General features: G+C 32.7%; 1 protein-coding gene across 1 annotated transcript; it reads right to left on the bottom strand.

The window, feature by feature from the left end:
• Window positions 1–236: 236 nt before the first annotated feature.
• Window positions 237–14581, bottom strand: LOC143914558 (uncharacterized). The gene is made up of 7 exons (XM_077434818.1): window positions 14187–14581; window positions 9377–9472; window positions 9158–9277; window positions 8377–8514; window positions 8183–8303; window positions 7995–8099; window positions 237–2128 (listed from the first exon to the last, which is right to left on the bottom strand). The coding sequence occupies exons 2-7, from the start codon at window positions 9449–9451 to the stop codon at window positions 1344–1346; spliced, it is 1344 nt and encodes a 447-aa protein (XP_077290944.1). The 5' UTR covers window positions 9452–9472; window positions 14187–14581; the 3' UTR covers window positions 237–1343.
• Window positions 14582–16267: the final 1686 nt, after the last annotated feature.

Genomic DNA, 16267 nt, shown 5'->3' with positions numbered 1-16267 from the left:
TTAACCAAATTGCATACAAACTTCACTCAATTCGGCCGATTTCATACCAACTTCTGTATTTTCACCAAATAAATAGCATCTTCATCACAAGAATTCTATCGTAATACACAACAATTCATCAACAATATTGTCATGTTCTTGATTTTTAAGCATGCTCTGCGTTTTGTATGTGATTTTTTTTTTTGTTGTTGTTGTTTATTTTGAATTGTAAAGACTTGGTAATGAAAATGCAATATAGGTTATGAACTTTCGTTTTATTTACATGTTAAATGTGTAACAAAATGTGATTCACTGTTGTTATGATAATAATTACAAAATTCAGATTTAAGTTAGTGAAAAATTGTGTAAACATTATTATTGAAGTAAGTTACAATTATCTCATAGATATAAATATAAGCCATCCATTATCATAAACGTTTCAATAAACGCTATGTTTTACAACAATCACTTTTATTATTATTTCATTCACTTCTACATAGGTAGCTTAGTTTTAATTTGAACACACTATTCACTATACATTAAGGAGCTAACAATATTCTACATTGTAGACATAAAGGTAAGTATTCAAATGATTCATCTTCGACATTTTCGTATTAAGAAATAAATTCCTTCAAATTTATATATTTGTATACATGTATAATAAAAACAACTACGATTTATTTAAATGTAAAATTGCTTCAAATGCATATACAAAAATGCGTGTAAATTGCACATTGTGAAAAATATTTATAATTTATAATATAAAGGCACTAATTATTTGTAAAATTTGTTACTACATACATACATAATATGTATTATTATATTATATAATAATTAAAAATGTCAATTGCTAACATTATTAAAATGTCTTGATTATGAACAAGAAAGTTTTGAACCACTTGAGATCATCATAGTGATCCTAGTATCGTATCTTGTTTCACTAATGCATTATTTGTATACTTAAAATCATTTAAAATGAAATAAATATACATCCTTAGGTACGGGTAACAATTGACTGTCGATACAAAAATATTTGTATTCTTTAAATAACGTAATTAGGAATCATTAATAGTAGGTAGGAATAACAGAATATTATAAACATTGAAATTCACAAAAATGTGATGTTTTTCTATTGAATTCCTCTACAACACTACTGTTGAGGTGAATCGAAATTTTATGCACTGGAAATTTTCAGTTTACAATACAATCTATTGAGCATTCCACTAATCTAACCTAAAAATATACAACGAGACGGGAACTGGTATTATTTACAATTTACATTTGTGCCGGGCGACTTAGCTTACTACATTTGAACCAAAGTTAAATTTCAGTCTTATAAAATACACACGAGAGAAAAATGTACGTCAATCGGCCAAAAAGTCTTCAATGCTCCTGAGCACATCGGTGTCGTCTAATTGCATATTTTTAGCTTTGGTAAATTCGGATGGAGCCTGTCTAGTAGTGGAGGCGTTGACACAGCTAGCGACCACATCGGGAACGTTGTCCTTCAGCAGCTCGGCTTCATCGAAGAGAGCATCGTCTGAATCAACCATACTAGCATGTTGACTATCAGATTCGATTCTTTTTAAGTTCTTTTCCGTCCGTAATTGTCTATTCCTAACAAGCCGAGGCCTTCTAGGTAGGTTGACGTTGAGTTTCCTAACAGCTATCTTACGTGGACGGACGGCTGAGTTTGTACTAATATTTTTGAGATAAGCCTCTAATGCTTTGTCATCGATGCTTTTAGTCTCATCGGAATCACCGTTCTGATCCTCGGAAGGTTTACCTTGTTTAGCGGCCCGAATCTCGTTTAAAGACAGTATTTTAAAGTCACCAGATTCGAGTCGTTGCTTTTTAGGGGTTTGATGCCACTCGTCGTGGATTTCGTCTAAGCTCATCGATACATATCTTTTCGATGTTCGTCGATCCCAAGTTTGGCTGTTCACATCATCAACCGGAAACTGAGCAAAGTTCGTCCTTATGGTGATGTCCGGAATAGTGCCGTAGCATGGATAAAACGCAGCAGCCTCTTCTTGGATGCGCTCTAGACGGATTTGTTCGAGAGACTTGATGCTGATGACTCTTTTGGAATCTTCCAGGAGGCGATTTTTTACCGGGGTCAATGATGGAGCGCTTTCGGAGTCGGATTCTGGAAAATAATGAGATACATACTGATTTATTGCATAAGCCAAACGAAAACCAATATCCAGATATTGTTCAAAATTATCATTATGTTCATTATTACAAATATTTTAAGTAGTGGTGTGTAAATTTGTAGGCAAAATTTGTAATCAGCTAACATGAAAGATGATTTTAACTTTTGCACGCTCTGAGCAGCTTCGAATACCTATTCAGTTTGATCTGATCTACTTTGAAAGATAAGTCAGTCAACAAATGGCCGTCTTAATTTGATACTTACTCAATTCTCATACTTATGAAATACAAAGCAGCTGTAAATAAACAATTTATTCCACATGATTTGATGTAATTACGGTTATTGTTTAGGTTTAATACACACTTTTCAAACATTTACATTTGAACTTATCAACGATATGGGATATATAGGAGGAAAGGTAATAAAATAATTACAAAAATCATATGAAATAATTTATTTATTGAAATAATATTTACTGTCTATGTATTTTCATAACAATGTAGACATCAAAACAAGTCATCGAAAGCAAAATACTTATTTTAGTCAAACATTGTCGTACGAAACCAAGTAAAATCAATACGTTTTCAACTGGCTATCATTGAAAGGTATATATGTAATAAATTCAATTGTTGATAATATACAACAAAAAAAATCATATGTATTACAAAACTAGGCACTGTTTCTTTTTTTTTCAATAAACATATACTTTCCACAATCAAACAAAAAGTTCTTTATAACGTACCATCCGAGTTCATTTACTAACATTATTTGTGGTCAAGAACTAATCGTACAGTACTCGTAGATGGCGTTACAAAATAAATACTGGAAATAAAAAAAAAACTCAGAACCAAAAAACGTGTAATGAGAGAAAAAAAATAAGTATAACATCACTAATACGAGAATTTAATTATGTATACTTGGTTACTTCAACAAGCTATTCAATATTTATTATTAGAATATATTATGTCACTTTATATAAGAATAATTTTGCAAACACGGTGTAGTTATTGCATAAAGCTAATAATCATTATGTAAAAAACTGCTTTTTTATACTGAAATACAATAATGCTAGTTTTATTTAATTAAATAAAAAAATACCACCTCTTATTTAAACATCAAAAAACTCAACAAAACTCGATTCACATTTGTATGTATTACAAAAAAAAAAAACTACAATTCTTCATATGCAAAACTATTTTTTTTTTAAATTGTACTATACAAAATACGTTTAAGATTAAAAATGCAAAAATTTGCTTCAAAAATCCAGCATACACCAAGAAAAACAATTGAAAATGCAACACAATACTTTCATTTGTCTTTTTTTTTTCATTTCTTTAAATAACCCATTTAAATACGTACAATAGAAGCAATATATATATTCAATAAAATTTACAATATATATATATATTTATTTTTTGCACTTTAATGAGGAACGTATGTGCAGACGAGTACGAGCCGGCCGAGCATCCATACGAGGAAATTCAGCAAGGCGCCAATTTGAGCGTGTTGATTATATAACCAATAATCAATTTAATCAGCGGATTGCGGTGAGAAGAAATAGGATTATAAATACACAAGTCTAACTACGGCTCGGCACGCTCGTAATCATCTGCACATACGCAAATACAATGTAACACAAATCTAAATAATGATCATCGACCCACCACCACCACCGTCATCAACTTTTTCATATGCAAAAACAAATAATACAATATTAATCACGCACATTCAAATAACAAAATAAAATAAAAATTAACAAAAAAAAAAAGTTCTTTTGTTACAACGACTATTATATTATATAGATATATAATTTCAAGCTTTGAAGAAAACAAAAATAATAAATACTGGTGGCGTTCAAGCGATACAAATCAATCGAAATACCATTTATATTACTATGATATAAAAAATAATAAAACATCGATATAAAAATCGGCTCAACCTTGTGAACAAACTGCATTCTATTATTATTATATTCATTATTAACAAATGCAGTTCAAAACTATCAAATGTGTTAGAAATGATTACAATATATATGTAAGATAATCATAAGCTTTCCTTAAAACACTAATTTTATACTCAACGTCAATGATATTACTTCACACATATACATATATATATGATCGAATGAGTTTATTTATTTATTTTCTTTTTTTAATTATTATTTCTCATGTTACCAAATAAATAACATTCAGTCGAAATTCAGCCGAGAAACTGCCTTCATTGATTACATCGCCGACACACCCAAATGCGTGTTCGTTTTTTATTATTTTTGTTGTATTAAATATAAGCGTGTACATGTTATATACACGGCGTACAAAATTTTCTTAAAATTAAATTAGCTTCACAAATCATACCACAAAACCATTATGCGAATAATCCATTTTCCGTAGCGAATGGTCAATATGTTTCGATACGTCGAGACGCGTCTGAATTTTTCTAAATGAGAATCTCCAAGAAAATCAACCGGGTGAAAAATTTACTTAAAGAAAAAAACACAATGAAAACAGAAATGCAATTTGAATCCATTCGTAGCGAATACATAACGGAATAAAATTGCATTTCAATAAATTCACCTTTATTGCCAGAAATTATCTATACAGTTAATTAATATGATTGAGATTTTTCTTTGTATCATTTTTTTTTTTTTAATATATTATACATATATATAAAGTGCAATTTATCATTACGATTTTTTTTTTCATTGCAAAGGCATCAAACAGTATTTGATATAATATTTCATAAACGATTTGGCTCAAAATTACCAGCGTTCATCAAAACAATACTATCATATAGTTAAATCTTTAACCGACTAGTTGTTCAGCTCCACAACACCGTTCTAAACGACGATAGCTTCAAATTGAAACCTCAATACGTCCATTACAAACTTGCGGTCTCTAATCAAATCTACTATCGCACATTTTCCAACACGACAACAGTTCAAAAGTGAATTCAAACTCTCCGAACAATGACTAATACTCGTTTGGCCTAGTAACTAACGCTCGTCCAATACATCGGCATCCGTAAGTGAATGTGTCATTTAAATGTACTAAAGAATGCATGCAAGCACGCTACTATTGTATTTATTGAACTATTATGAAAATATCAGTATGAACATTAAACTAGACAATGCATATATCGTCAAACAACATCCACAATCAGATCCGGATTTGATTTCATCTCTCATACAATATTAAATATTGCGAAATAAATATTCGTGTCTATGACGTGCCGTTTATCGTATATAGATTGGAATTGTTAAACCACGAAATATATGTATATTATATTATTAATATATATATAGGATATACTTTGGCCCTAAGACGTGATTTTAACCCTTCGTTGGCTAACGTTGCCTTCATCACGAAAAGGGAGGAGAAAGTACGTAGAAGGGGAAATATTAAAAAAATATATATACACACATATACATATATTATGTATTACAACTACAATACGCATTTAGTTAAAAATATAAATTAAAATTTTCAGCTGTTAAAATTGCGACGGAACATAAAAGAATCACAATTTTGAAATCCGAAAAGGGTTTTAAAATAAATCGCTTTTTATTAAAAGTGCAACGTAAATTAAAATGTAACAAATCAACAAAACAATTAACAACGTATACGTAAATACATAAAATGAAATTATAAATATGAATAAATGACTCGTTCACTAAAAAATCTAATGGCGTAACATAAAATCGGTGTGTTTTTGATAAATTCAAAACATCATTTATTTTTTTATTTTTTTGACTAAAAAGCTGCCGAACTATCATTTGATTACAAATTCAAAAACAACGTGATTTTTTTCCCTATCTAAATGTGTCTCAAACTCGGCTTAAGATTGATTTAACTATTTTTTTTTATTTTTTTAAGAAGAAATCGGTGCAACGTATGAAATATGCTTAATATTTATGCATGTGCATTCAAATAGATGTGTATATAGGATGTATTATTAATCATACTTGTCTCGAAATAATTCTTAAATAAATGAAATTGTTTATTTTTATATACATAGAATTTTTAAAATTCGATCATAAGCAACGAGAAGCCAATCCTCCAGTACTAATAATCTCAATAACCATAAACATAATTTTTGGCATATTGTGAATATAAATATTTTGGAAAAATATATATACTAGCGATATATTGCTCTACGAAAAACAAAAACAAAAAAAATCTTTTCATAAAAAGAATATTCACATTTTACAAACTAGTACTTTAAAATGTATCAGATTTTTTTTAAAACCAATAATACAATGTGCTTACATTCGGCACAAGCAATAATTTAGAAAATCTTACAAATTATGAATATATTTCAATAACCAGTTACAGTTTTTAATATATCTCCTTGTCCACGCAGAAATTACTAACATCCACAATTCGACACTTCGTTTTTATTAAGGAGGTTACTATGTATAATTTTTAAAAAATCATGAAAATATATTACACCTTCATTTTTCTACACATTGTGGAATTTTACTAAATTTATTTGAAATTATATAAATACGAGTAGAAAGTCAATGAGGTTAAATAATTCATTAGCTACTGTCAATATTATAATCGACGACTATTTAATTGCATAGTAAACAATGTTTGCAATAAGTTAATACACATACATATATGTATACGATGATGACATATACTTCACTATGTAATATTTCATCTTAATTCAGTAATATAGTAACACTACAGTGCCAACATTATATTTGGTATGTCAAGTAATTTATAATTTAATCTTATCGATAAATATGTTTAAACACATATTGAAAATAAATCCTTCATATATAATAAATAGTCAATAAACATTTTTCATATTTTACATGACAATAAATATGCTTACAGAGACAATTTTACAATACATATAGATGAAAATTATAATTCAATTTATATGTATGAAAATAACAAAAAAAAAAAAAAGAGTAACAATGAGAGCATTTTAAATGAATAAAAATAAATTAACTTTTCACACAATAAACTTAAAACTTGCGGCACTCACTCAAACATTATTTTTTTTAATATATATATATATATATATATATATATATATATATATATATATATATATATATATATATATATATATATATATATATATATAAATATACATATATATTATAAATATGTATTTATGCTTCATAAAATGTATATATTTAATCAAATTAATGTGTTGTATATAATATTTTTATTGATCCTATATATTTATATATTTCAATATGAAGTTCTACAAATAGTGTGAAATTATAATTTACCACTATTTTTATTATAATCAAAATTTGAATGATAAGGCTTCAAATTAAGACTATTAAATATGAACTTTTATATATTATAAGCACCTCTCAATGAAAAGCAAAGAAATACCTCAGCATTTCACGAGAAATGTCTAATACAAAACGTTTAATTTAAATATGCACCTCCCCAAAAGTATTAACATTTAGAACTCAGCAATGACAGGCTAAATATATAAATATATATATATATATATATATATATATATATATATATATATATATATATATATGTATATAATACTAACTTTTATGAAGCTTTCAAAGGCAGTTACAATTTCAAAAGCATTCCATATCATTACGAAATATGTTAAGGAAAAAATGATTAATATTTAAATTCAAAAATATCAAATGACCTTACCCATTCAAAAATCAAAAAAATAAAATCAATTATTGGAGTTACACAAGAATGTTATTATTATTATTAATGATAATAATGTAGCGTTCGTAAATACACATTGCCGTGAATTAAAATCATCGAGTGTCATCAATTGGGGGCGGGGTAATTAAAATATTTTTCACATCATCATCGCAAAATGATGAGAGGGTATGACAGTTGTCAATATAAACGCATACCTTCTTCCAAATTGACAAGGAGTGGGTCGTGTGTTGGACGCCTATTGTGAGGGGCGGCGAGTACGGCCTGAGGAACGCTCACAATCTTGGATGGATCCATCACAACTGCAACGAAAACCACCAATCAAATCAAACACACGTTAAAACACAACAAAAAATATGAACACAAGCGAGACTCGATCGTCTACCTGGTCTCCTCGACGGACGCTGAAACGTAGGATGAACCATGGCTGCCGCAGCCGGCATGTTATGCATCGCCAGAACATTCCCTTGCTCCTGATTTACAATCGGCATCGGCTGTCCAATAACCTAGAAATCGAAAAAAAAACATCAATAAGCAAACGGCATGGTTACATACGCGATAAAATGAGCCGATACGTACTTGTTGTGGAACTGATTCCAGGTCCTTTTCATCAGACCGATCTATTGACTCCCGGAGCTTGTGTTGAAAAGGGCAGTGCTTTTTCAAACAACCTCCGGGTTGTGTTTCCCAATAGCATGGAATTTGCTTACGATTTTTCTACAAGACAAAGGGAACAATTCAAACATCCATTTTATAAAATAAATGTGCATTTAAAAAAAAATTATAGACTAAAAAGTTTCTGTACATTAAAAAAATGTGTGTGCATTTCTAAATGACGGATACAGATTGCATTAGAAAGTTTGCTTTGATCATTGAAAAAAATATTTGCTACTTAAAAAGTGGATGAAATGTGCATTAAAACGACAGATGAACCGTATTGGCAACGTCATGAATACCAAAATACGAACCAACGTTTGGTTTGGGTTTATTTATTTATTTATGGTTCTATTTATTTAAGATTACATTTCACTAGTGAGAAACAAAAGTAAACACTTTTGACAGTTGACAGTTGTCAATAGCGGAACGTTGCACTTTTTGTACCCATTCTAATGCTAAAATCTATTTTTTCGAATGATCGTTTCATATTTTTTAATGGTCACTCAATAATGCCAAAATATTTCATTCGATGCACAATACGAGATTGTTCAATGCACCAAAAACAATGCAAAATTTTAATGGACAAACATTTTTTTTAAGATACAAGGCATTTTTCTCAATGTACAGTTAAATCGTACCCTAAGACAAAATCAATTGATTTCTTTATATATATTACACATTTATACATATATATAATACACACCTTAAGTTCCATGTGCCTATATTTGCATTGGAAATCGAAACAATTTGCTTGCTGCCAATGATAGCACATGGTTTCACAACCCAAAGCTAACGGCTCATGTCGAAATTGACATGTATCTCCCTAAAACATAATAAAAATCAACGTTTTGTATACATATGTATATAATATATTTATATATATATATATATATAAACAATAAAATATTTTAAAAAAGTCTACCTTTGTACAGGTAGAGTAATAGTAAAAATAGCAGTCGTTCAATTTCTTTTTCGCGTCGATCGGCATCTTGTCCATTTTAATTTAATATAATTATAACTGAAAAAAACAGAAAAAAAATATATATATATATCATTCCATGGGTAGAAAGAAAATAAACAAAGCTCAATGAAAACAACTAAGTAAATGTAATAAATAACGCATGACAGTACTGTGTACATTGTCAAATATAATAACAGGGCTTGCTCTGACATCTTATGCATATATAACTGTATTCGCATTCGTCAATACGCACTCGAAAACATTCTACATACATACATATAACCGACCGAGGCATTCTTAACTCGCCAGCAGTCCGGAAAAAAGTCTCAAAATCAATATAACCCATACAAATTTGATCAAAAGTAAACAAGAAACGGCAATAATCCCACAACAATCCGAAATCTCAAACAAAAACCGATACAAATTCCTAAATATAAACATGACAACTTCGAACTGTTACAAAAACGTTTAAAAATGCCGACTCTGAAAGAGACATGTTCGATGCTTTGGAATGTGCTGCTGGAGGCGGATGTTGAGCATTCAGTGGACTGCAAAACGCACGAAGGTCTTCAATGATTTAAAATTCAATTGTATTTATTTACCCAAGTGCCTTGATTTCAAGAAAAGGACGGAAAGATTTCAAATGCAAAAAGGCAGTCGACAGGGATGCATACTCTCTCCTGATGTTTTTAATATATGTATAACAGCAGTAAAACTAGATGGTCGCGTTAATGTTAATCCTTTGAATGCTGACCAAAGCCGATCGGTGTTTTACCAACAAGTCCACGGAACTGAAAAGCGCCGATAGGCGTTGTATTTTTAGCATGAACAAAGTAAACAAAAATTCTACCCGCTAAGCCTTTCTAGGTAGCATTGAACATGTCATCCATGTACTTCATTTATCAATGTTTACAAAGACTGGTTTACATCGGAATTTCTGAATTTATAACCATAGCAGAATTTCCCAATGGAAATCCTTAACTGCTGAGTATTTTAGATTGTGGCTTGGCATTTAGATTGTGAGCATTACATTTTAACAACAATAAAGAAGATGGAACTACTTTTGGAAAAATACATTCATCAATAGACATCTTTTGTTTATTTTATATTGTTGCAAGACATATTAGAGAGTCGGAACACACCTTTACAAACCTCGAAATCCTCGGCAGTACTTATCTAGGGTTTGTTTGGATTAGCTACAATTTTTATACCTGCTTTCTATTAGATTTCTAAATAATTCTAATTGGAAATGTAGGCGACATTTTCAGCACGGCGGGCTTTCAACAGAAAAGACGTCAGCACTCAAAGGGTTAACCACCGAGCAGTCCTGGGTTTGAGCCCCGGTATGATCTCGAATTTATTCGGAATATTTCTGCAATGCTGCTGGTCAGCCTTGGATATTTGCGACTCCGAGTCGATCGTTTGCTATCAAAGTTTGCCAATTTATCTGATTTCATTGTTGAAACGGTTCCTCATCGAATTGGCAACCAACCTACCTACTATTTGCCACCATAATTACAAATGTATAAATTACAGTTGAAGTTTGTCCTCTAATTGTAATATATTTTGACTAGTTACAGTATATTCCATCTAACCTGGTACCTGGTACCTGGAAAACACGCTGAGTGGGACGTGTTACGTGTTTTTTCTAAAGATATTTTTAAACATGTGAAAAAAACACAGCACCCCTAGCCCATATACATGGTACACAGTCCCAAAAATCACCCACTGGAGTGTTTTCGTTGATATTTTATCCTTGCTTGAAAGTGATTCATAATGGTAAACCCCATATTTAAATAAATATGGGAGAAACATATGCATTCTGCACTTACAACTACACCCGAATTCAGTTTGGGGAACACCCACTGTCACAGCGTAGAGCCAAGGACTTGAAGTTTCGTACTATTTAGTGTTTTCGCCCTTATAGTTGAAGTATACTTTTAATTGTAATATACATATTGTGACTAGTTGGAATATATTCCATCTAACCCACATAAGTTGATTCATATGGCGAATTTCCTTCGAACTGGTCCAAATATATTACAACTGAAAATACAGTCCAACTATAAGTTGGTACCAGGTTAGATGTAGAGGTTAGGTTTTCGTGAAAACGTCACTCGACTTGTAAATTCAGTTGGAAAGTCACATTTTTATTTTGAACACATTTATAGAGTTATCGTAATACTGTACTCGTTACCTTGATTTGTAATATCTAGCATATATTAGCGCATTAGTGAATTCTAAAGCATTCGTATAAACATCCGAACTGTCAAAACTCAACTGTTGTATTACAACTGGCGCACTTTGTTGAAAGCGTATTTGCGCTTGTTAAGATTTAATTTACTAATTGAATTGTATTCAAACATGAATGACCTAAAACGCCAGTTGGGATATATTACAACTGAAAATACATTTCGACTGTAACATATATAATATATATGTACAGGTTTAAAACCATAGGTGTCGCTTTGGGGCAACTTTTAATGACACCATGGTCAAAATTTAAATAATATACACAATTAAAAGAGTGCTGGACGGATGAAAAGGCGGCATTATAATAAGCGGCAGAATGATTTCCAGCCAGCAATAGGAATGAAATGTCTGAACTACTTCATAGAATAGAAAGTAAACACCTCAGTCCAGACATAAATAAAAACATATTAAAAATCCTCATCGTTGACAGATTCGAGCCTCTCATAAGATCAAAGGAGTAGAAAAGATGCCGATCAGAAATCTGCAGGAATGGCGAAAATGGCAATGATCAAACTGTTGTAAAATGAGGAAAACGAAAATCAGTCTGCTGATTCCCATTGGATTGTATGGGCCAAGACATGGACGCTAAACAGAGAGAAAAGGACATGTTGAATGCCTTTGAAATATGGTACTGGAGGAGGATGTTGCGCATTCCATGGACTGTAAGGCGCACGAACGTCTCCGTTTTCAAAAAGCTGGTAGTTTAAGTGACTTTCTACATGTAGAAAAAGGATTCTTTTCTACTTTGGACATATTTCCAGGAAGAATATAGTCTCGAGAAGTCGGTCGGTAGTCACCAGAATACTAAAAGAAAGGCGAGCAAGAGGATGGTCTCCCACAAGACGGTCAAATCAGATCAAAGAATGGACAAGATTGTCCATAAAAATGCTTTTAACTTCGCACAGGATCGTTTTCCAGATCCCTGATGACAAGAATCAACTATGACGCTCATCAACGAGTAAAACGAGAAAGAAGAAGACATAAACGTTTAGAGCTATTATAATATTAACATATGCTGTAACATAAAGGAAGTGTATACAGCTGTTTTGCACTGCGTTCGAATTCATATATATTACGAATGATATGATTAAATCAAACTGCTTTAATCTTTACCTGGTTTGACAACACATGTATAGAATACATTGTGTAAAATTATGTGTAATAAAACCCAAAGAAAGGCCTTGAAAGCATTGTAAAGTATCAAATATTATAAGTTACAAATGTAGTAACGGCTTCAATTATACAACGATGACGTTATATTTATTCGCATATTATGATAATGTTGATAAGCGACGATTGTTTTAACGTAAATCGGATATGATGCGAAACGTGGACGCTATCGGTGGCAAACATGAACGATATAAAATCCTTTAAAATGTGGCGTTATCATAGGATGTCATAAGGAACATGTGAAGAACGAAACTGTCCTCCAGCTGCTTCACAAAAATAGAGGGTTTCTTTGTACTGTAAAGCGCCGAAAACTGAAACATTTTGGCCATGTATTTCCCAAGTATAACAACAAACAATAAAAAGGACACTCCTGGCTCTAGAATATTCGAACATGGATGGGACTTGGGACTAGAAAATTTGTTTCGGCTTGTACAAGATAAGAAAGAGTTTGCACAAGCTGTTAATAATGTCTGCCTGTGGTAGTCGTCTACTTCCGAACATGGATATGATATAGTCAGGTCAGCTAGTAATACAAATACAATTTACTATGGAGAATATGAAAAAAGACAATCTTCTGAACCTCGCTTAGCAACAGTTGAATACCTGAATATAACTATGTATATCAAAGACTGCAACTTCAAATTCATCAATATTGAAGAAAAAAGCAGGACGGCGTTTATATATAGACATTTTCATTTATGAAAACTGTTTTCTATATCTTTATCGAACGAATCAAGCGGTACTTGGAAAGTATACGAGGCGATAACTTAACAATTCGTCGTAACTTTGGCCTCGGTTTAAAAACGCATGTGTATATAATAGACGAGTTGTCGACTATCGTAGACCCGTAAAACGATTTAAAACATTCAACGGAAAACGATACACATGTAAAATTAAAATATACGAATATGAAACGACACAATTTCACTACCTACAACAAATTTTATTGCACCAGAATGATAATTTTTCATATATAACTGGCATCGTAAAATATTCACACACAGGATACTTAAAAAGCAACGACACCTTTCGCTACATCGAAAAACATTCAAAATCGATTATGAATTATTAAATATAATGGCGCAGGATAGTTTGAGGTTATGTCAAATTAATCTGCAGCGATATATGTAGCGGGAGGGTGAAAAACCTGCAGCAATCTGACAGCACACGCTTCAGATGCGAAGGTTAGCGTGACACTGAACGGAAAGATGGTTAATTTGAATTAGAAAGTGGAGAGGTTATGCCAAGTGTCAAACGGGGGGGCGGGGTGAAGTGAGGCGGATGTCATTTATGCGGACGCCGTAAAGCGTGTCGCGGGTTAATTGATTGCGATTGATGCGATACTCACGGCAGGAATATATTTAAACGATGCAGCTGGTGATGGAAATGTGACGCGAAGGTCGAGTCGAGTGACAGCTTCGATGACAGCGACAGTGACAGCGATAGTGTCGATGGCACGTTGCAGCCGCGACTGGCCGTATCCGTTCCGCTCTGCACGAGTCGTGGCTCCGGTTCGAAGCGGGGTGTGTCAGGAGTCGGAGTCGGAGTCGGAGTCGGAGTCGGAGTCGGAGTCGCAGTCGGAGTGGGTGTGGGTGTAGTCGGGGCGAGAGTGAGAGTCGGACTCGAAGTGAGCGAGTGAGCGAGTGAGCGAGTGAACGCGAGGGCGAAAGGGTGAGTGAATGCCGAATACCGGCACCGCCAGCTGCCGCGTCCGCCGCCTCGTGCTGCGGCTGACACACTCCCTCGAAATCCTAGCGCTCGCATTTACGGCCAGTGACCCGTTGCTCTTATTTTTTTTCGGTTCACTTTCACCCTTTTTTTGTTTGACATTCTGTTGTTTTAATACGTTAAGTATTTTTTTTATTCAATTCGGTATCATTTATTCTTACTGGGTAGGATTTGCTAGATTTTTGTGTATAATTTGTAGAAATTATGCACAGAAATCTGAAATCTATAGATGTCTCTATAATTTCGTGTTTATTATGTGTATAAAAATTGTAATAATAATTCTGCACAAAATCTAAAAATAATCTGTAGAGATATAGCACGACTTGTGATATCACCTATTTCCCTCGTCGAACTTAATATGTACAAATGACATCATCGCGTCCTCTTCTCGTACACGAAAGTTAGCCGTGGCTAGGGTTACCAGATGGTATCCAAAAGGAGGACATGTCCTCCTTTTCCATGTTTTGTCCTCCCTTACCTAGTGTAAGTCCTCCTTTTTGCTAAACATCGGACGGGACTGGGGGCAGGACATGATGATTTAGTTTCATGCATTGAGATCTTGAGCATCAGAGGTGTAGAGATTGACGATTTTAAGCTACACGATAAATTTTTTAACTTCATTTCATTTCTTAAATCAAAATCAGATGAAGATGAAGCATATTATGATTTGAAGTTGCACGAGCAGTGGACAATCTACTTCAAAAGTGTTAAAAACATTGAATGTTTCTCAGAACTGCGCAAGATCTGCGAGTTTTATTTTTGTATAAGCGCACATAGCGCAAATGTGGAAAGAGTTTTTTCACTGATTAATACTCAGTGGAGCAAAGAGAGGAATAGACTAAGTGTGCAGTCGGTTAAATCTTTAATTCTTACTCAATACAACTTTAAAAACATGACATGTGAAGATTTTTATAATTATTTGTTAAAAAACCAAGAACTTCTTTCCAAAATTGGCAGCTCAGCTAAATATGATTAAAATAAAGTAAAATAATATAAAAAAATCGTTTAATTTCTGAATGTCCTCCTTTTTTACAGAAAATCCTCTTTTTTAGACCCACCTGCCCTCCTTTATCAAATTTTCATCTGGCAACCCTAGCCTTGGCCGAAATACTTCGTCCAGCTTACCCATAAAGGCGATTCGACTCGCTCCAGATACGCAATCACGAGTACACGGAAAATCCCAAGGAGCTAAGCATCTACGCATCAAACATAGAACACAAAGGAAGACCTCGACCCCGTCGGAATCTTCCAGAACGTGATCTCACCAGCCCAGCTACGCGTTGCTCAAGCAACACCTTTATAAACCAGTGCATCGTCCCCGGATGCCAGTGAGCTTCAGGAACTCGACCTAGCTCGTTCCAGTGAATCCTCTACCTACTTCGCTGTACATACAAATACACCTGTATTAATCGAGTAATAAAGATCCTCTTCAAAATTCAACTGAATTTCCATAGGCCGGGAAACGGTCCAAACCCTTCAACCCCCCTATAACTGGTGACCACCGACTACTAAATTAGCGATCACTATCTATGATTATTATATCTGTACTTGATTAATTATTGTATTCGATGTATTCTGATTGTATTCTATGTATTATTGTATTCTGACCGTTCTCGTACACTCGTCGCATTGGAGCGATCTGTAATGACGAGTGTACATTGATTGTAATAAAAATAAAATGTAATACTATGATAACTAACC

The sequence above is a fragment of the Arctopsyche grandis genome, chromosome 7 (assembly GCF_051622035.1).
Source record: "Arctopsyche grandis isolate Sample6627 chromosome 7, ASM5162203v2, whole genome shotgun sequence".
Lineage (NCBI taxonomy): Eukaryota > Metazoa > Arthropoda > Insecta > Trichoptera > Hydropsychidae > Arctopsyche > Arctopsyche grandis.
The sequence above is the reverse complement of the archived record's forward strand: the minus strand, read 5'-3'. Positions and strand labels throughout refer to the sequence as shown.